This window comes from Nesoenas mayeri (assembly GCF_963082525.1).
Source record: "Nesoenas mayeri genome assembly, chromosome: 1".
NCBI classification, from domain to species: domain Eukaryota; kingdom Metazoa; phylum Chordata; class Aves; order Columbiformes; family Columbidae; genus Nesoenas; species Nesoenas mayeri.
In genome coordinates this window covers 114,928,440-114,950,808 of record NC_137541.1, presented here as the reverse complement: position 1 = coordinate 114,950,808, position 22,369 = coordinate 114,928,440, and the positions used below count along the sequence as shown (strand labels likewise).

At 40.0% G+C, this 22,369-nt stretch overlaps 1 protein-coding gene across 1 annotated transcript in view; it reads left to right on the top strand.

The window, feature by feature from the left end:
• The first annotated feature begins 6,166 nt into the window (after positions 1–6,166).
• RPGR (retinitis pigmentosa GTPase regulator) overlaps positions 6,167–22,369 on the top strand; it is a 40,281-nt gene continuing 24,078 nt past the window's right edge. The window contains exons 1-6 of the mRNA XM_080360597.1: positions 6,167–6,249; positions 7,386–7,511; positions 13,822–13,914; positions 16,586–16,648; positions 18,235–18,393; positions 19,848–19,997. Coding sequence (XP_080216723.1) covers positions 6,174–6,249; positions 7,386–7,511; positions 13,822–13,914; positions 16,586–16,648; positions 18,235–18,393; positions 19,848–19,997 — 667 coding nt within the window. The 5' untranslated portion in view covers positions 6,167–6,173. The remainder of the gene's footprint in view (positions 6,250–7,385; positions 7,512–13,821; positions 13,915–16,585; positions 16,649–18,234; positions 18,394–19,847; positions 19,998–22,369) is intronic.

The following is a 22,369-nucleotide window of genomic DNA, read 5'->3' as shown; positions in this document are numbered from 1 at the left end:
GCCTCCAACTTGAGGTAAAAAACTTAGAAACAGTTAGGAATCAACTAAATGCCCCATTTTTTAATTTGAAGTGGGTGTTTCAGAGTTAGCAAAATGATTTTATGTACTTCTATATTCAACAGCTGCAGAACAGAATATACCTGACATTATAAGAAAGGCTGGGCATTCATGGGTCAGGTAGCTTCCACCATAGCATGAAAAACAGCTTACCAAGGCGAGTTACTGAAATACAGCTTTGAATACCAAGGCTCTCAGTTGTTATGCAAGGGATTGGCTCTAACTTCAATGTGTATATTCTGAAGGAAATTTGTTTCATAACTGTGACATTATTATTATTATTGTTGTTGTTGATGTTATTATTCAGAGCAGGAATTTGCTACCCCATGCAGTTGGGGGGAACAAAAAAAATACTTGTCCTGTTTTAAAATCTATGCAATTGCTTTCTGCTTGATCACTCTACTCTCCTTTGCAGCATTGTTTCCAAAGCAGCCTTGGTCTGCTCCTCAAGTTTCTAATTACAGCCTTCAATTCCTTCCAGGGAGTTAGAGACTGGCCAATCTCAACCTGCCAAGTAGGAACTTCTGTTCATCGGTCTTGTTTTACCACTCAGCACAATTGAGAAATGAGCTGAGAAACGAGCTGAGAAATACCCACCACTAATCTCTGCATTGGTAGATAGTAAAGTACTGAAATTGATTACGCATGGAGGATTTGGAATGACTGTCCTTGGAGATTTTCAGGACACGGCTAAGAAAGACATAGTTGACCTCATATGCTGTTGTCAGGCTACAAGCAGAAAGTTGGACTAGAGGTCTCCTCCTGGCCTCTATGTTTCCATGATGATTCTGTTTTATTGCAATGACTTTCAAGAAATGTGTTCCTTTCCCTGTTGTCCACATGCTCTGAAGGAGGCAGAAATGGACAAATTCCAGAGAAGGAGCACAAGACAACATACCTAAGTTAAAATGTAACAGGCAGAATTGCAAGGTCAAGCAGTTGGCTTATTCCTTTCTGAGCAAGGACAGCAATTACTTTGGACTACTAGCACAGACTGATACATATTAGGTTATTCTGTTGTATTAACCACAGTGTGCTTAACTTGCAGTGCTTACACACAGTGTTGATAGCTTATGCCAATGTTATGATAAAACGTTAAAAAAAAATAACAAACAACATTATGTGGGGAGCTTAACAAATTGGATTACTTCACTGGAAAACCAGCTTACCTGTCATTGTTTTCTAAACTTGCTTTTCTATCATCTCTGCTGACCAGAGAAAGTTTCTACCAATTGCCAGAAGCAAACCACCAAAATCCACAAAAAATTATCACTCAGGTTTCAGGACCACTTTAAAACTGTAGCAAATAAATCCCATAACTTGTAAAATGATAAGTAAAAATTACTTATTGCATACTAGGATTCCTGTGAATGTGAAATTCCCATATATTGTTTTCTAGCACTAATCATTTGCTACATAATGCTGTTAGTGCTATTCTTATTGACATCGACATGAAAACATAGGAAGATGTGGAATTAAGTTTCAAGTCTTTATTTTAACCTGATCCTGGAGATGTGACAAGCATGAGAAGAAGCTTACTGGAACACTGTCACACAGGTACTTTCATGAAGGCATGGGGACAGGCACACCTATACAGCCGAAGAAAGAAGGCAAAGCCACATCACAGAGCCAGGTCTACCTGGCTAACTTTGAATCTTGTACCACATCCCGCTTTTCCTGCTCATCTCCAACATATATAGAGACAAAAAAATACTGAAGATTCACCTTGCAGCTTTAAAGAGAGAATTTTCCCACCCCAGTGCTGGCCATGATAATTGTCTATATGAATTTCCTATAATAATTTACATTATTCAGATATTTATTGACTACAGCACCTGCAGCATACACTGACCTCAAGAAGAAACATTCCTTCTTGACTCTGCTGCTAAATCCCACAGAAAGAATGAACAGTATTTCACAAACATTAAAAAGGAAAATCCTCCAGTTCCCTGAAAACGCAGAGCTTGCTGCCTTGGGAAGCAAAAAGGCAACAAAATGTGGGGAAAAAAAAGTGTCTTTCTCTGAAATACTCACTGCTTAACACGATTCAGCTGCTTATGTCTTCCAGATTCTGACTAAATGTTACTGAACCCCAGATAAAACTAAAGGATAAGCTTACCAAAATGGTCGCAGCAGCTGCTTGCTGGTCCCTATAAGTTTTGCAGTACTGAAGCAGTTCCTCATGTTAAACAGCATCTTCCGTTCGTGTTGGACTTCTCTCAGTCCCACAAATAAAGTTAAGAGAAACAAAGGCTTATGAAGCAGAAAGTGAGCTGTGCTGCTGCGCAAAAGAGGGAAAACCAAGAACTAAAATCTTCGCTTTGGTTGTCTCAGCCAGGGCTGGGTCTGGCAGGGGCTGACACTGAAGCTTTCCTTGGTTAAACTCGACGGACAGCAATTCCTCACGGGGCTCATTGCACCACCCACAGTTTATGATCTTCCCTGGGGGCCTATCATATCATATCTGTGTCAATACCATTTCCTAGCAATTTTGTGTTTGTTAAATATTTGTACAGGAGGACGTGCTAGTAGAAAAAGGCAAAAGACTTGTCAGGGTGCAGCACCAGCGGGGCAGCTCCCCTGGGGAGGTGACCAGGACAGTGCGGGCTCCACAGCCCCAGGAGGGCCTGGGCAGGGACTGATGTCCCCGCACTGAGCCAAAATGAGGGTCTTGGGCCCACGGGTGTGGGGCTGGGCAGGGCCATTACAGCTTATTCATGCCTTCATGGCTCTGACAAGGACAGAGAAGGAAGGGCTACATTAAAATTATATATCTTCCTTGGGCTTTTTTGGACCAAGTTTTCAATTGTGCTATGGCAACACTAAACAGCCATCAGTGAGGCCCAGGAAGCTAAATATTGCAGCCTGCATACCTCCTTATGTTAAATTGCTTGCTGTATAATCTGATGTTGGTCAATTGCTAAAGCGATTTCATTTAAATTTCTACCCTCAAATATAATTGTCAGATAAGATTTTATGCCACCTGCACTGTAGGTGGTTCGGAAATATGACCATTACTTTCTCATTTCCTCCTCTGTGTCAGGAGAAGCGTACTTGTGTAAATCAAGGTAATAGCATATCTGTCAGAAACGCTATATGTTGAAATTGCAATGTGAGGATCATATAATTAAAACATGTAGGAAAAAAGTTTGGTTTCCCCAGAAAGAGAGACTGCCATGAAAAAGTCATGCAGGGCAATAGCTCTTGGTGAGACTTGTTCAAGAACACTTGCTCCAAACCAACCCTGAGATATCTGGAAAACGCAGCCTTTGCCAGGGGAAATGTCAGGCAGAAGCAAAACCCAACAGAAATGAATGGGAAGGGAATGAAAGAGCCAAAAAAGCTGTATATAGAGAAGAAAGATGGACCTTTGTTTCCCTCTTGGTTGCTCTTCTCTGGCAAATGACTCCCATGGCCTTCAAGCCCAGCCTCTGGGGACTCAGCGTGTGTCACTAGTGGTACTCAGGAGAAAAGATGGTGGGGGAAGGAAATGTGGTCAAGGTGCCAAGGCCACAATCTCATCCTGCAGCCCCACAGGGAGGGGACAGTGCCAGTGCCCCTTTATCAGGTCTCCTCTGTGCAGGGACTGCCCGAACCCAGTTCCCATATGGACCAAGTCCCTCATAAGCTCCTGTGAGCGAGCAGTAGCACCAGGTGTGGGAGAAGAATCAGATCGGTGTTGGCATGGCTGTTGGTACGACAAACTTCTCATACTTCTGGGATGCCAGCAGCATCCTTCAGTGCAGAACCCTAGAGCCAGCCCCCGTTCCTGCTAGCTGCCCCCAGGCTGCCAGGGCTCAGTGTGCCACCATGTCACAACACCATAAAACGCTCCAATGTTGAAATCAGGATTGAATTGGTTTGGTATATTTCTATATTACAGGGCTTGGTATTGAAAACGGAGTAATAGCAGTACAGGGGCTGAGACACAGTGGCGAGGAGAGAATAATGTAGTGTAAGAGAAAAATAGATTAGGATAAAGGAATGGTATTGATATAGTTGTCTAATATGAACATAAGGCCTCTTTCCTGTCTGAGCTAGCAGGAGGCTGACGCTTGACACCTCCTTTCCTGAGGGGAAGCAGAAATCAGAGTAGGTAAAGGCAAGAAAAGCATTTAAATAGCAGTGGCCATGGCATAGTGCCCATGCTCTTCCTTTCAACCTGAAAGAAACACCTTGGGAGGTTAATGTCCTTTCACAGATCAATCATTCCCCACCCTCCTGCCCCAAGGCAGGACCTGATCTTGGTGCCTCTTTTTTGCAGAGTGGGACTTCAGTAGCTGGGGCACCTCCAGACAGAGCAGCTCCCAATCTGCTGCACCCCACCATGCTCACAGGTGCATCTTCCTGCGACATGTGTCTGCTTGGACAACTGGGACATTGTGGCATAACTGGACCTCTGCCAGCACAACTTCTGCATTGTTTGCATGCAGTGGTCATCCAAAGCCAAGACCAAACACCCACTCTCTAAACAGCCTTTCCCATCCATCCTGTACTCAGCGGTGGCCAGTGCAGACTTCCAGAAGCTCAGCGTCCGGCCACTTGCAGATTCTGCTGCTGCTAACTCTGTCCTTTCCCCATCATTCCTTGTTCAAAGGCCTCCTTACCAGGTCAGCCATCCTACCAGCAGAAAAACATTTGTCCCACTTTGTGAGATGGCTCCCATCTCACCCAACCAGATGTTGATCCTCAACAGGATCCCACAGCCATAGAAACCAAAACCCTGCTGCAGACACCTTTTCCCCATGAACCATCCTGATTGTTTCATAACTCATTTATACTCTTGGCAACCACAGCATATGGTTACTACAACCTCAGGCATCACTTTGTGGAACAATGTTTGTTCAGTTTTATTTTGAACAGCTTTTGCTGGATATCCCCTCACTCCAGGCTTAGGAGAAGCAGTTAGGGCAGAAAACATCAGAGGGATATTGGGGTTCAAAGAGATCAAATTCCTCCCTCATGTAAGGGCAAAAATCACACAACACTTTCTGCTCCCTCTTGAAAACGTGGCCATCCTTCGTTGTGTGTACTTACATGAATACCTCAGCTTATGCACCAACAACTGTATTCATTAAACTCTACATAAAACAAGCCTTAAATTGCTTGTCCAGGCTGTCAGCTGCACCCTCTGTTGCAGTAGGTACATCATCCCGAAGGCAAGATCTTTCAGCGAGGGATGACCTGGCAACCTGGCATATCTAAAATGCACATGCACACAAAAAAAATAGAAATCTGCAAACCACAGTTGTGTGGGTTTTGTGTTTGTTTGTGTGTGTGTGTGTTTTTGTGGGTTTTGTGGGTTTTTTGGGGGGGTGGGGGTAGGAAAAGCTCCAGTAGGAATTTGGCACTGCACATTAAATATGGTTAAAAGGTTACAAATCCCTGGACTTATTCCAGTGGGGTCTGCTCATTTGCTGTCACCTACGTGTCCTTGGCTGGGTGGACGACTGAACGTCTTCTCGTGCACCCAAGCAGAAGACTTTAGATGTGAAGCAGAGACTATTGGAGGAAACTTCTTTTAGGACAGCAGAACGCCATGGGTGACAGAATAAATGTTCTGAGTTCTGTTCCGCTGGCTGAGGCAGGGCAGCCCCTCTGAGCACTCAGCAAGGCAAGCAGACACATCAGGAGCCCGGCCCGGCTAAGCAGGGAGCTCCAGGCAGAACCCCGGTGTGCGACGGCTGCTTCGCGAGCTGCAGGCAGGGACGGGCTACAGAGGATGGGACAGTGAGGACGCACAGGCATGTGGGGACAGTGCAAGGAACGCAACCCTCTGCAGCTCCCGAAACCTGCAAGGTGTTTCCAAAGGAGGTGATTCTTGCCTCCCTCCCTCCGCCCGTGAGCGCGCCCGGCGCCCCGCAGCTGCTCTGTGCTCGCACAAACGGCCTCCGCCGCGAGGTAACGCCAACATGGCGGGGCGGGAACAGGAACAGGAGGCTCCCACCGCCGGCCGGCAGGGGGCGCTCCCTCCCGCGCCGCCGGCCAGCTCCCCGGCCGGGCCCGCTGCCGGCGGCGGCGCAGCCGGCGGGAGCGGGGCCGCGCTGCGCTGCTCTCTATGGCCGTTGCCCGTGGCAGGGCCTGTGTTTACTTCCGGCCGCCCGGCGCCGCCGTGCATGGGGCGCGGGGGCGGCCGCCCGCCGCCAGCTGCCATGGCCGAGCCCCCAGAGGAGGATGAGCTGCCGGTGCCCGGTGAGTGGTGCCGGCTCCTCACAGAGGACGGCGTTGCGCGTCCAGGTGGTGGGAACCTCGGCCGCCTGTGGCGGTCCCCGCCCGCTTCTCCCACCGCGGCGGCGCTGGGCGCCATCACCGGCGCCCCAACGGCCGCCTCCCTGCCCCGGCGCGCGGGCGCTGCCTCTGGTCGCCCCGCTGTGCGCTTGGCGGCCGCCCCCGGCTCTCTCTCCCCGGGCTGCTGGTGCGGCTGCCCCGCGGCGCCGGGCTGCGGGCCGCCCGCTCGGCCCGTGTCTTCCGGCGTCTGCGGAGAGACACGTCCGCTGACGTCGGATGTTGGACGGGGGGGAACCGCGCTGTCGTCACCGCCGTGGTGTGGTGCCGCGGTGCTAAACAGGCGGTTTGTCTCAGTTAATACAGGAGTTTTGGTCCGTGCTTTGATCTGCAGTAATTTTTAAACATCTGCTCGGTGCTGAGACAGCGAAAGCCTCATTTATGTTCTGTGAGATTTAATTTTATAGAATCATGGAGCAGAATCATAGAATCATTTCGGCTGGAAGAGACCCTGAAGATCATCGGGTCCAACCATAACTTAACTCTAGTACTAAACCATGTCCATAAGAACCTCGCCTAAACGCCCTTTAAATACCTCGAGGGATAGTGAATCCACCACTTACCTGGGCAGCCTGTTCCAATGCCTGACAACCCTTTCCACGAAGAAATTTTTCCTAATATCCAGTTTAAACCTCTGGCACAACTTGAGGCCATTTCTTCTTGTCCCGTCACTTGTGAATTGGCAGGATTTACTTCTCAAACTGACGTCTTCAGTTTCAGTTGTGAAGTGAATGAGATACGACATTTGTGAATCAAATTATCTGCTTTTTGTATACGCTGGCTTAATATTATATCTATATTTTCATACTAACGCTTCCAAAAGAAAAATGAACCAGAGAGCTCTGCTTTGGCACGAGTGCTAGAAAGATGTGAGCTTAAAATGAAGTAGTCTTGGAAAAAGAGAAGAAAACGCTTCAGCCATTTTTTTTTAAACAAAAAGATAGGAAACTGAAGTGTTCAATTGAATTAATAGGACATTACTATTTCAAAATGTGTGAGGCAAAGTTTGTTTTCACTAAAAAGGACTTTTTTGTGTGTTTTAGAATCAGGTGCTGTTTTCACATTCGGAAAAAGCAGATTTGCAGAAGATATTCCTAGCAAGTTCTGGTTCAAAAATGACAAGCCTGTACTGATATCGTGTGGAGATGAACATACTGCTATTGTTACAGGTTAGTATCGGAAATGGAGTGTCTGATAAAGGTCATATTTTGGACGGTTTGGAAAGTGACGATTCGTATTTGAGTCCTGAGGTAATCTATCAAATGAGGTTGTGGGGAGGAGAGAGAACTGTTCTGTGGGAACTATCAGATGCCTTTGAAGTTAGTGTGAGGTCACGGAAGGTTTTCAGAAGATGCACCCAAGAACTGTCGTGAGGGAATCTCTGAAATGAAGATTTGAATGACTATTATCTATCAACTGAAAATAACCCTTGAAAGAGCAACTCAAAAAACTTCAGAAAATCCTGCTAAAATCAGAAATAAATTGCAAAAACATTCAAAGCTCAGATGCAATACGAGTGGTATTGATGTTTATTTTCATTTATTTGAAATGCTGGAAACAATACCATTGAAGAATTTGTTCGGGTTTTTTTATGTGAAAGGGACTACTCTTTTGTTGACGAGCAAGTGTGTCAATTGTATTGACATTCAACTCCTGATAGGTAATAAGATTTTGTTATGAAATTTATATGCATAATTCCAGGACTTTTTTTTATTGGAATAGATTTATTCTTTATCAGTGGCCAGCTGGTCGTTATTCATTAAATAATTTCTTGAGGGTCTCTTGCTATAGCCCCAGGCAATGTTAAGATGCTGAATTTTTTGAATGAACTCTCCTAGGCATGATAAGAAAAAGAGTACAGATTTCACGGACTGCAGAACATCTTGAGGTAGAATTATACAATTAGTTTTTCAAGCCTAACTTCATAGAAGATGAATATTTTGTTTTGAACAAAACAGTTTTTCTTGGATTGAACTGGTTCTAGGAAATTGCCTGTTGCATAAAATTAATCAGAATGTAACCTGAGGCACTGTGAATTTCCTTTTGATTTTTTTTTTCACATATCCTTTCATATGCCCACACCCAGTTTAAAATAACACTAATATAAATCTCAGTTTAGACTAATCAGTTTAAATTGCCTCCTTGAGTTCTCCCAGCCTGTGCCAGCACTGTTACCCTAATCAGCAACCGTCCCCTAATTCCTGCGTCACTGTGGCCACTTAGACAAAGCTTTTGAAGAAGTCAACTGGCATAGGTTTGCCTGCAACAGCATTTCCCTACTGTCTCCCCTCCTCCCTGTTATTTTGATGTACTCAGCATGTTTCAAAAATGTCTCTAGCTGGCCTTTGCTGTTGGTAGTATGCAGACATGTCACTAGGGAAACTTCTAGACAATCAGATCTTTATTTGCTCAGAGCTTTTGAGGAGGAGGAACTGTAGATGCACAATTACAAAATTTCTGTGGTACCAAAGGTTTTTTGGGGACATTGTGAAGAAAAGGCAAAAGTGAGGGTAAAATGCTGACCAATGACAAGTAAAGGTAGATAAACTACAAGTCTTACAAAAAAAGTAAAGAAACAGAAAGCCTTTGTCCCTTATTTGTTCTTCGCACCTATGCATATCCTTGCACACCTCACATTTCTGCTGTTAAATGGAGCTGGATGATTCAGTGGAATTACAGCCCTTGTTGAATGACATTGAACTGCAGTAACACCTGGAATAAAAACTCCAGAAGTGGGTGCCAGTAATGAGTTTACTGAGAAGGGTACAGGCTTTGTGGGAAACCAAGAGTTTCTTGAAATCCATCTCAGCCTGACCTGGAAGAGATAAAAGACAAACATCGCTAAGGAAGAAAACGTATCTCAAGCAGGTGTGTGTTCATGCATGCTTCATTTTACTTTCCGTCTTCATTTACAGATCACAAAACTCCCCTCTCCTTTTTTTTTCTTTTTCCCCACCCCCTGGAATAGGTAGTAGGACCTATGTAGGAGACAGTGGGAATATGAGGTAGATTAAAATCTAATAGAAATATATCCATTTTACAGTCACATATCTCAACAGTCATAAGTAAAGCAATCACCCAGACTGATACATACGTTCCTTAAAGCTGGTTTTAGCCAGGAGAGACAGCTTCGTCTAACACTGCGTCTTAACTGAGTGTAAATGAAGAAAATGTACAGAAACTAGTATTTAGCATTCAAACAAAATATTCAGAAATTTTCAAATACTTCTTTCCTCTAATCCAGCATCAATATTCCTGTATGACTTTTTGAAAGAAAAGTGTAAAGTAAACACAAAACACTGTTGTTTAAATTTCTAGTTCAGGAAATAGAGTCCAAAATTTTATTTACATACTGTAGCCATATGTTGGAATAGAAAGGCAAAGTGTTACTTGCTGACTTTGAGTTGGCTTGCTGAGCTAATTGGAGAAACATTTCTGTCTGCAGTTTTAAAGTCTGGGATTGAAATTCATATTTCTTTATTAATTTTCTCTCTGCCTTTGGTACAATCTGAATTTAAATGTTTCGGCAGGAATTTTTAAGCAGTTGTCTTTAGTTCCTCAATGCAGTCATGAGCAGTATGTCTTCCAGCTTCACTTGTAATATGATTAATAATGTTTCTTGCCCCATTTCTGTATTTTTTGGCCCAAGAATACTGACAATTCACTCCCTGCATCTTCTATAACTGCAGACTTAGGAAAGCAATTTATTAATCCTTTTGGGAGCAGGTGTGACCTAAGTGATGTTACACATATTTTTAAGAATCTCCTCCCAATATCTTTCTATTAATTTTCTTTTCTTCAAAACTCTTAGAGTTAACAGCAGTGTTAACGCTTGTTTGCCTTGATTGGAATATCCTAGGCAGCTTGCCCACATTTGATCAGAGACTGATCGTGTTTACAAGGGAGGAAATGGTGATGATGGAAGACACGTTTTGTGAACTCAGCTCTGGAGAGAATTGAAGCCTCCAGTGCAAGAGGGCAGAAGGAAAGAAAGAAGTACGAAGTGTAAAAGTGAGAGTGAAAAGAGGTGCATATGGAACCACAACAAGATGGTATACTCATAATTTTGAGTTTTGTAAGGCATTAACCAATTTACACCAAAGAGACCTTGGAATCTCTCTAGGTCTTTGGATACCAGATTCCTTATATTCTTTCTGCCTACCAGCAGCCCTTTGGAACATTGCACAGCATCTTTTGCATCAGTTGCAGGGGGAAAATGAGAAAGATTAGAACATGTTTGTGTTGATCTTTGATATAGGTGGGAGCAAGCAACATACTGCACTGTTTTACTTTGTGTGATGCTAAATGTCTGAAGTGTGACTATTCTTATTGCCCAATAAATGTTTTATTTTGAGAATATTGTGACTGGCCTAACAAAACCGATGTCATTCCCATTTTTGTGAGATGTATTTGAATGGTATATGAATGTTAAATGAACTGCTAACAGTTTATTTAGAAAATAGCACAAATAAAAACAAACAAACAAACAAACATGGTGCCTGCCAAATGATACTCTGCCAAATATATTAATTTTTGTGTTTTCTTTAGATACATCCTCTCAAAAGAATCTTGTAATAAATACTCAAAGTCTGTACATTGTCTCCCCATTTTTATCCCTCCCATGCTAATATAACTTAGAAAGCAAGGGGGAGAATACATAAAACATACTTTAAAACCCAGGTGATAGGAATACTTGCCTTCCCTCTATTATCATGAAGCATGTTGAGGATTTCAGCTGGTATTTCCCAGCTGCTGAATGAATACCTTTAGTGGTGCTTCATGATCCAGGGGAGCATGTGACAGATGGGGTTCCTGGGAACCACAGTTGTAATAGCAGCTACTCAGATGAGAGATGTACTGGTTAGAAAACACTCTATTCCTGAAGTCTTTCACAAAACTTCTATTCCTGGAGACGTAAGCATCTTGTGGCTTCCCTAATGGCCCTCAATTAATGTTGGTGAAACATCTGCTGGTGATCAGCCAATCCATATATACTTTGGAGAAATACTCCAGTCTTGCGTCAGGATGAAGGTGGAGACTGGTGGTGGAAGTAGGTTTTCATCACCGCAACAGTCTGAATAGTCCCTTTCTTTACATCCTGTTGTCTCCATTCTCCTTCCCAGAGTCATAATCTTACTGTGCCGGACCTGTCATCTACCAGCCAGTCCAGATGGTCCCAGTCTCTCTATGTCAGCACTAAAGTGGAAGCAAAAAACCAAGAGCAATCTGAGTTTGCAAAGTTTTGAAATATGATCCTTGCCTATTTGTCTGCTGTTGAATTAGTTCTCACTTCAGTGCACCTGTGGTGATGACTGAAGATATTTCAGTATGCAATTATGAAAATAGGGCCTCTTGCATGCAAAATTCTGTCATGTTTCCCGGCCAGCTTAGATTGCATCATGTCTGTTCCAAAACCTGATTTGCTGTACAGACCCAGAAAAGGCATTTGTTTAGATTGCTCTGCAGTGCCTATTAGTTTTTGTTTGCTGTCTGAGTTACCTGCTTCCCAGTTTTTTTATTTTCTGTTACACCACTAAGTGTTGAAAGCCTGAAATTAGAAAAGGCTGTTACTCAGTTGTAAAAATGTAAAAAAAAAAAATCATCTATAAACTCCCCGATTTACAAAGCAACGCCTGGGAATTTGAAGACTGGTGTAAGAAGCAGCAGATTATCGGATGAAAAGGAAGACCTGTTAGAATTTTGAACAGATAAAAGAGGATGTGCTTAAATTGAATTACAGAAGTTTGGCGTCATATTCCCACAGGAGTACTACTGTGTTATAAAGGTAGTTAGAAAGTATAAACCAAGGATATAAGGAGGCATATACTGATACAAGATGCTATTTGCTAGTAAAAATTCTTTCTGTTATGGTATGTTTTCCTCTCAGTGACAGACAGCTCTACATGGGTTTTGACGTGATTTCGTTATCAAAATTGGGATGGTGATATAAATGCTGTTAGTAAAATACCATGGGCATAGACTTGACCACAGACATTCTTCCCTTCCAGCTTTCTTGGAAAGACATAATATTGAAATTTAGCCCCATGCTCCAAAAATTGTCAAATGTAACTATTTGATTGGGACTTTAGATACTAGTTATTTTTAGTTGGTGGTGGTAGTTTTGTTTGTTTGTTTGTTTTTAAAGTATGTGGTTATATTTAAGAAAATAAACTGTTTGGTTTTGTTTTTTTTTTTCTTAACAGAGTTGGGGTTTTTTTGGCTATATTTTAAACATTTCAGTGTCATATTTCAGAGTCTCTGTAAATCACTTTCAGAACCTTCACTGGGAATGTACACTACTGAAGTACAAATAGGTGTAATATTTTGGTATTATGTGGAATTGCTGTTATGTGTTGCGATCATGTGATAATTGCTGATGGCTTGGGTGACAAAGGTTGTTTATGTGACAGCCTTGTGATGGAGTCTAACTCAAAAAGCTCTGTAGACCTTCCTCAAAAGTAAACAAACTCATTTTAGCAGTCGTAAAAGGGTTTTCTTTTGACAAATCAGTTTCTGTTGTTTTGCAAATATTTCTGTTGGAACATGGGTTTTATCTTCGGGTGTGAAATGAAAAATGAAATTAAATATAAAAAAATGAAATTAATTGAGTTCATTTTAAGGTATTGTTGATATTCAGATTTGGCTGGCTGATTTGCATGCATGATGACAGAAGTTTCATCTGTTCATATACCATCCTCTTAAAAAAACCCCACTGTTTATTTGGAATTAAAACATTTCATTGATTGTAATGGTCAAACCTGCATGTTTCATGACCCATTATACCAGTTTCTGACATACAGTTCTAGCACTGCTCCTGTTGAAGATTTACAATCTAACAGTTGCATTTAGGTTTACAAAACTCCCTGCATGGCGTTTTTGCATAAAGATGCCTTCCTTATACACAGAATAATAAATTAATACAATTTGTGAATACATTTGAAAATTTATCAGAAACTATGTTCTGTAGAAGTGCAAATTTGTAAATCATTTTAAGACATTTAGCAGTAAAAGAAATAGCCCCCCTAAACAGTAAAATAATCTGAATATTACAAATGTGTGTTTGTATTATTATGTACCTACATTATTCATTTCTGTCTTTGAGGTAAAAGATGTGGGTACTCAGGTAAATGTGTTGTTATTTTATAAGTGGGCCTATAGATGTTGTGGTTTCTGAACTGCAGAGTCTGTCCAAGAGCACATTTTCTGAAGAGCACTTTATCTGTGCTGTAATTAAAGGAGAGGATGTTCTGCTTTTTGTCCCTTCTGGCTGGAGGTTTCTTGCTTAAACAATGCAATTGCTACTTTTATACTGAAAAATCATGAGGACATTAATTATTGTTTACACTTTAGTGTTGAATTGCCTAATCTTAAACCTTACATTTAAAAAGATGTAATGAATAACATAGTGTGTGAATGACCATTCTTGTCTTGTATGAGGTATTCAAACTGTTCTGATTCTGACTATGCATTTTTTTTCAGGGAATGGTAAACTATACATGTTCGGCAGTAACAACTGGGGCCAATTAGGACTAGGATCAAAGAACACTGTCAGCAAACCAACATGTGTTAAAGGTTTGTTGTTTTGGTTTGGTTTGGGTTTTTTTGTCTTTTTGAAAGGACACCCTTGTGAAAAGGTACTTTATAAGATGCAGTTCCAAAATAACTGATTCCGCCATCCTTACTCATCACACTTAGCATATTACTGCACAAGCTCATAAAGGTGGCTTGAAAGGATCCTTGATAGATTTTCCATTAGTTCCAGAATCTGGGTCCTTTTGCATCTAAAGATTACTTCAGATACATAGAGTCCTGTCTTTTTTGAGGGCTCTCATTTTGTGTAATATTTGCCTTTTCTGACAAACCACATCATCATTATGACTGCAAAGACATTAGTCAGATGCTTGGTCTTTGCAGTGTTGTTCATGCATTAGAAATCAGAGTTCCAACAGCATTTTGTAACCTTTGTATTGCCTTTGTCTTAGCACCTTTATAAAAGAACAAATCTATGAGGAACTTTCTACGAATACTGCTACATTTTTAGCAAGTATAAGATGTGCCCAAGGGGGCATGAATGTTAATGTATTTGTATGAAGCAGTAAAATAAATGCCCGTATTCTTTAATGTGTTGCAAAATATGTTTTCATGGTACTGTTATCTTCTTGATCTTTCCTAGCTGATTTTATCTTGTCAAACAAAACTTAGTCAATACCTTTTTCCCTATCTCCTTATTTATGTCAAGTCAAATCAAATCTATCCCATTAACACATTTCTTTTCACCATTAAATGTTTATCTTCATCCTTTCTGCCAGCAGATCAATCTCTTAGCTTACTGTTAAAAACAAATTATTCTGCTTGTTCAAACTCTTTATTTCCTGATTTAGTTTATTCTCCTGTCCTTTATGTGCTCCTATCTTTCACTTCAGAGGGTGAATGCAGCTACTCTCAGGTTCACATCTTCTGTCAGCCATGTGGGAGATTGATTCTTACCTTGGCTTAAATGGATTTGGTGTCAAGTTTTGGTTTACTGTCAAATTGCAATGGAGAGTAATAGATGAAGAGAAGATGACAGCAATTCAAATAAGACCTGGCATTCACTGAAAAAAAATCACAAGGGGGGTATCTTTCTTCTCTTGGCAGTAGGCAGGAGGAGAAAGTTGTGGAGCTTTTCTCACTAGCTTTCAGTCATCACTTGACTTTGGGAATGGGGTTGCAAGGACACGTTTCGGTTTCTGCTTAGGGCCAAATGGATGTGGCTGCATGTTCTATGAGAAAATAGCTTCTGGAACTTGACTAGAGACTAATGACATTGGTTATGAAAAATTGTCAACGTTTCAGTATAGCTTGGCTTATCAAATACAATTGATTAGCCTAAATGGGAGGAAGATTAGAGAGCACAGGCTTCTGAAGAGCTGCATAAGATCATCTCTGAAGTTGCAGATGAAGTTTTGGGATATAAAGCAGCAAATTAACATTGCAGGAAGAAGCCAGTGTTGGAACGGTTATGATCCACCCTGGTGGTGGTGGTAGGTGTTGGATAGGAGAGGCAGGAACCTGAATTTGGACAATTTATGTTTGTGTCTGTGTGAGAGACCAGACACAGTTCATGCTTAACTAGATATATTTATTTGGTGACTTGGTAGAAGGGACTTTAATCTGAGTGTTATGGAGCTGATTAAAGTTAATTTGGAAGGACTGAAAAAGGGTTTATGAAAGGGATGGTGATTGTTGGCTTTGTCAGGGACTAGCGCAGTGGAAAAACAATTAAAGATATATTATGTAAAAATAATGCCATTTTAAGAGCATTGTATAGGGCCCAAGGACATGGCTGAGAGAAGATAAATTGTTGGCAACGATCAGTAATTGGAGAGAGGATGGAAAAGTCATTGAGATATTTTTCGTCTGTTTCTGAAATGGAGTGCACATGCCATGGGAGAAAAGGCACCACTGTATTCTCTCTTTCCCTCCAAAATAGCTCTTGACTCCTCTCACACACATTCTCAGCCTTTCGCAGTGACCAGACTACAGAGAAGTACGTGCAATGGGTGGGTGGTAAGTAAGCTGAAATTGAGACAGGATGGTATATGCAAAAAATTTTAGGCACTAGTCCAGATAGGACTGTCCTTAGGAATTTAGTTTAGTGTTCAATAAGAGGGCAGTGCAGAGCAGAATCACAGAATGTTAGGGATTGGAAGGGACCTCTAAAGATCATCTAGTCCAATCCCCCTGCTGGAGCAGGAACACCTAGGTGAGGCTGTCTAGCAAGAAAAAGAAAAAAAGGTAGCTGTGCCTAGCAAAGGAAGGTAGGGATGATAAGACAAAAGAATGGTATGATTTTGAAGATTTAAGATAGTGGGAAAAGTATAAGAGGAAGTTAAGAATAGTATTTCTAAAGAAAACTGAAGGCAGCTTTAGGCATGCATTTTGTCCTACAACTTGATATATTCTTTGAGGCACATCCCATGAATGGTAAATTCTGGGCACTGTGGCATTGGGATGAAGTAGCCATCATCAAGTTAACCTGAGTGTCAGCTGTAAGTTTGTAAAGTGTGTATCTGCTTTTTTGTCTTGGGAAATTCTGATTTATTAAGTCATGTGCTAGGTTCAAATGGGCAACGAATCTTGTCATGCTTTTGCTAAAACAAAAAAAATCAGAGCTCCCTCTAGAGCATAGAACATTTTGTTGTTGAACCAGCTATCAGCTTGTTTATAACTTTTACCCCCCCCCTTTGGCTTTAATTCATAGCTTTAAAACCAGAAAAAACAAAACTTGCTGTTTGTGGAAGAAACCACACTTTAGTTTACACAGGTATGTAACCTATATTATATATGTATTAAAGATAGATTTTTTTCGTTTTGGTTTCATGCAAAATAACCTTAGGAACCCCAGGAGTGCTGAGGAAGGAAAAACAAATGAAAATGGGACTGTTAAAACCTGGGGTTTTGATATCTGGTTATTTGAATGCCTGATTTATTCTGCGCCAACGCATTTACAAAATAATCTTACATATGAGTTTGCTTGCAATAGACAGATGAAAAAAAACCTTGCTGACATTTGAGGTGTGGTTAACAATTATCAATATTTCATTTAAGCTCTGTAAAGGTATATTAATATTTTTGATATATCTGTACTCAAATTTACCTTTAATAAGTAGTTGATCTTTATTAATGTGAAGTTAGATGTTTGAGTAAATATAGTAGAACTGAATGTTTTCAGGTCTTCAAATTTTGTTGCATTTTCTTTAGACAAGGTAGTCTGCTATTTCAATGACAAGTTGCTTTATTAAGCTATAAATAAATAAACTGTAAATTTAAACTAAAAATAAATTTTTAGAGAGACAGTATACAGAGAATTGATGCAAATTCTTGTCATGCTTCTGAAATTTATGTAATGGAATAGCCATCTTTGTGGTTGCAATCCTTCAGCTTGCAGTAATGTTCTAAAGAGGATTGTTTGATTATTAGGAGGTTTATATTTGTGGATATCCTAAGCACTGTAAATAAGACTATTAGAATAAAACAGAATATTTTAATAACAGTTGAGTAATCAAGACTACACAGGGTAGATATTAGTCACTTTTAATGTACATGCTGGCTAGATAACTTGTGGCCATTTATATGGCAAGGACCGTTTATAAATTGTATGTCAGTTGCTTATCAGATTTGTGCTTGGATTTGGGTTATTAATGGGCCTTATTTTTTCATCATAGATAAGCACTTTAGATGGGAAACGTACTAAAATTAAAAATATAAATCTTAAAATTCTCTTAAGTTGAAGATATCAATTATCAGCTTTAACTTCGATTTTAAGATTCTAAAACAAAATAAAGACCTAGGTAATTAAATTAAAAGTGATTTAAATATGAAAATGAGTATAATATTTCTAATAAAAACATAAGCAAAATATATTTCATTCACAGTGCTCAAAACTATCAAATTATGCATCTCTTTAATTTGCTAATACAACTTTAGTTTTCTTGCCTGTGACATCATTCACCATTTTTCTCCTGCTTTATCTTAAAAATATACATTATTTGGGGAAGGAGCTCCTTCTTGCTTCTACAGCTACTAGTGGTAATTTTCTCAGAACTCTTGCAGAACTTCAAATTATATTTACTTCTTAGAAGAGTCTCCAGAACGGTGGGAAACATGGTCAGTTTAAGTTCATGTAAGGCCTTTAGAGAGTTCTGATCCATGTGTGTGCAGGAAAATCTCCTCGCTACCCACAACAGAAACTGCTCATGTCAACTCAAGGATATTGTGGGCCAGTAGATCTTGACTTTTTGGTAATGTTTTGCCATTGAAAATTAAATGACTTGCTCCCATTTCTCTGACTTTTTACCACTGATGAGAATGTCTTCATTCTGTGTATTACATGTGCTTTTCTGTATGCAGAAAAAGGAAATGTGTATGCTGCTGGAGGTAACAGTGAAGGTCAGTTGGGATTAGGTGACACAGAGGAAAGGAACACATTTCATTTAATTAGTTTTTTTACCAACCAGCACAAGATCAAACAGCTGGCAGCTGGATCATACACGTCAGCAGCAGTAACTGGTAAGAACAACCACTATTAAAAATCTATTTATGCATGTCCAGCCTGGTGTCCCAGGAAAACATTTATTTCAGCATCCTGTCTGCGTATGTGGGGTGTATTTTCTATGCCTCTATGTCTTCTTTCATTGGTAACCATAGTCATTTTTTGATAGCAAATTGCCTTTTTCAACACAGTCTGGTAAGGGGTGGCAGTCTCATTAAAGGCCTACATTTTTTGTGAGAGTAGACCTTTGCCATGAGTGATGGCCTGCAACAGGAGCTCAACCTGTACTGGTTTAGTAGGAATCCTTACTAAGGAGAGATTTTATGGATAGCCTCAAAATGGGAGACATCTTCAGTTCATTTCCAGGGAAGCCAGCTACAAAACATGAATCTTGTGAAAACTAAGTTTGTCTAATTCCACTTCTTAGAGCAGCTATTTTGGTCTGCTGGTACAGGCTACAGTTGTGACATGTTGAAGTCCACAGTTACAATGCTTTCAGCCATTGGATCAGTGATCCTTTATTAACATAAAATGTGATTTCTGAGGTTTTACTATAAAGCAGCTGGTTTTGTACATGTTTAGGATAAGTTATTGAGGCTGTCATTTCAGAATGTGACAGAGAGCGTAAGTGTGGATGAGAGAGATACTAGCCTGCTCATTTAGTTTGTATTTTTTGGTGGCAATTGCTAACATTCTCTTGAGATTTGTAAGTCAACTTTGAATGATTTTAGTTCCCAACAGCATCTTAGGAGCACTGTAGATAGTATGTTGTTTGTTTGTTTGTTTGTTTCATTTGCAACTTATTTCCCTTAATAAGAAACACACCAAGAGAAGACCTCATCTCTTCTAAAAAAATCTAGAGATTTTTCATGTTGTTGGCCACCTTTTTTTGCTTTTTACTGCTGTCGTTGATGTTTTTGTCAACGGAGGCTGGTCTTAATAGACCTGGGACAGCTATTGTGATAGTTTAAGGAAAACAAAATGAAGCTGGGCAATATAATCACCTGTGAAGATAACTGAAAGATAATGCAAGAATAAGTGGGATGTGTACTAAGGTCAGGACAGAGAATAAATTTGGAAGAATGAGAAAGTAGTGACTCGCTACTAGAAATGAGAAGATGCCTTAAATTCTCTGTAATATTTTCATGCTGACCCCTGGCAACTGAATTGTCTTATACACTCAGTCTTCCTTTTTTTGACGGAATGGTTTTACATAGTACTTTTCCTGTTGCTGTTTATGGTCCGTCATCAGTTGATGACTAAATGTTCTGTGTCACTTGTGAAAAGCTTAAGGGATACCTTCTTACTTCAGACTGTGTTGTTGTATTGTACCAAATGCCATTTTATGTCCCTGTGTTCATGACATTTAGTAGTATCATACACAGAGTATATTAAGTGCTCTTAAATGGTTAGGTTAACTTTTTATTAGATTTGGTTTTAAATCTGTTAACTGTCGGTGTCTTCATTTTAGAGGATGGACAGCTTTTTGTGTGGGGTGACAATTCGGAAGGTCAGATTGGCTTGGCTGATGAAGCTTGTGTCAGTGTCCCTTGTCAAGTGGATGTTGGAAAACCTGTTTCCTCTGTATCCTGTGGATATTATCATTCTGCCTTGATAACAGGTAAGAGAACGGGAATAGCAGTTAGTGGAGACAAGTCAGTGGTTCTCAGATTGTTGGCTTTGTAAAGGTAGCTAATCAGGCCTTCATTACTTTTGAAACTAGATATGCTATAGGTGTTAGAAACAGACATGTGGCAGAAAGTCATCTACGTAGTTTTGTGTCACATTGGGAGATTCTGCCAGAGACAAATTCCCTAAAATGTGGTCCTAATTAATTTCTTTGGGAAACTTGTAGGAAATCTACTATATTTTAGTGAGATAATACTGTGAGAAAGAAATGCAGTTGATTTTCTGTATTTGCACATTGTTGTGCAAAAGTATACTAGAAAGAATTACTATCTTGATGCACTTTATTTTCCTGACAAATGAAAATGTTTTATGACAAACCTTGTGGATTTTTTGTTTTCAATAATCTAACATCACTTGAGATTATTCATTTTTTCGTGATGATCAAATAATCATCTTCATCTTCTCTAGAAAGATAAATATTGAATAGACTTATGTTTTGAGGAAAAATTAATCTAATTTGCTATCAGTGTAAGATTGTTGTCAAAGTATGATGTTGTTTCTTAAATTTTAGATTTTGAAGTCAGTTAAACAGGCAGTATACAATATGAGGAGAATCATATGCTACAGTGAGTCAGCACCTGATCTCCAAACCAACCCACTCTCTGTTCCTTTCCACCACTCTCTTCCCACTTCTCTGTGTTTTTCCAAAGTGATGCTGCTGCTCATTCTTTAATAATGCCAATATGGGTCAATTTATCAGTCAGTACTGGTGGCATTCTATGTAAGCAGCCACAAAATTCCTCTCAGCCATATAGATTTACTTTATTAAGGTTTACAGTTCTCTTCAGAGCAATTAAAGATTTCAAAGGATCAATACTTTTGATTGTAAAGCTTTTATGGGTACCTAGGAACTATTCAGCTACTTTTCTCAGGTTACTTGATAAATATTACTTTTTCACATACAAAATCTATATATCCCTCTGAGCATATGCTGTTAATAGAATGAGAGCTTCCTATGGTGGACAAATACTAATTAGGTGTTATGCTGGTCGTGTGCAACTTCTATTACAGATGCTTCATTATAGTTAATGAATTAAGTACCACTTGACTGATCAGGAGCTCAGCACCTGCTAGGAAATCTACAGCTTCCTGAACTTGAGATAAATAGAAAAAAAGCAAAACCAAACAAAACCCAAAAACAACAACAAAAAAACCCCAAACATATCCTTACATAAAGGCTATAGTAAGAAGGTGTATATTTCTGCCTTAGAGCCAAGAGCTGACACTCTGACAAAACTGCAGTGGGATGTGACAAAAGCTCTTATTAGAAGAAGGATGGAGGACAAGCATCTAAGAGCAAGGAGAGCACAGTCTATGCTAGGTGCTCTAAGGAAGTGGAAACTTTTCACAGAGGGGGTGAGAAAAAAAGGATTAGGGTAGCAGCTGGGTAAGAGAAATGGAGGCTCTTAAAATATTAATAAGATGTACTGGTTGTCATCTGTGGAAACGGGCAGTTGTTGAACCTGTTACCGTTTAAACAGGCCTGGGCGTGATATGGAAAATTTTAATTTTCAGCCTTAGGATCTGCAAATCCTGCACAAATTTGGCTTCAGTTTGTCTTGCTGAAACTACTGATATGCAGATGGCCTCTTCTTTGGTGAAAGAGCAATTTTTTAAATTATTTTCCTTTGTGCCCTTGGTGACAGTTTTGTTTGACAGATACTTTAACTATCATAGAAATTTAGTGTTGAACATCCAGTACTTTTACTGAATTGATCTTCTGTTGCACTAGTGTCAATGTATATCCAGACAGTGTTTAAAAACAAAGCTTATGAATTTAATCTAACTGTGCCATAGTAACATTTTTTAGCTGTGAAGTTAGCCATTAATTTATGAATTTGGAAGTTCTTCAAGCCAAGTCTGTTTGAGTACAAATGTACTTACCTTATTTTTCTTAAAGCCTTGTTAGTAAGGAAGTCAAGGCACTATGTTGTTACAAGATTTTGCTTAAAAAAAGGTGATTCTTTTAGCATTACTTAGATTCTTTTTCGTGTATGGAAAACACTTGCCTGTAGGACTTGCTGAACTGGCTCAGAACAGGAGTTCACGTCCTCAGTATTCTGCCCCTGAGGGGCAGTAGAACACAGCAAACTAGATAATTACATAGCATTTGGAATATCCATATTACAGGGGTAGGTGATTTCCCTCAAATCACCAGTTAGTCACTGAATTATGTTTGTAAGTTTGTCTAGCAGAGGGAATTTTACGTGTATTTTTATTGTATGTATGTATTGTATGTTTTATCTTGTATACTAGAATTTAGGGTGATTAGTGTTATTTTTGATACATATTTTTTTGAGGAAA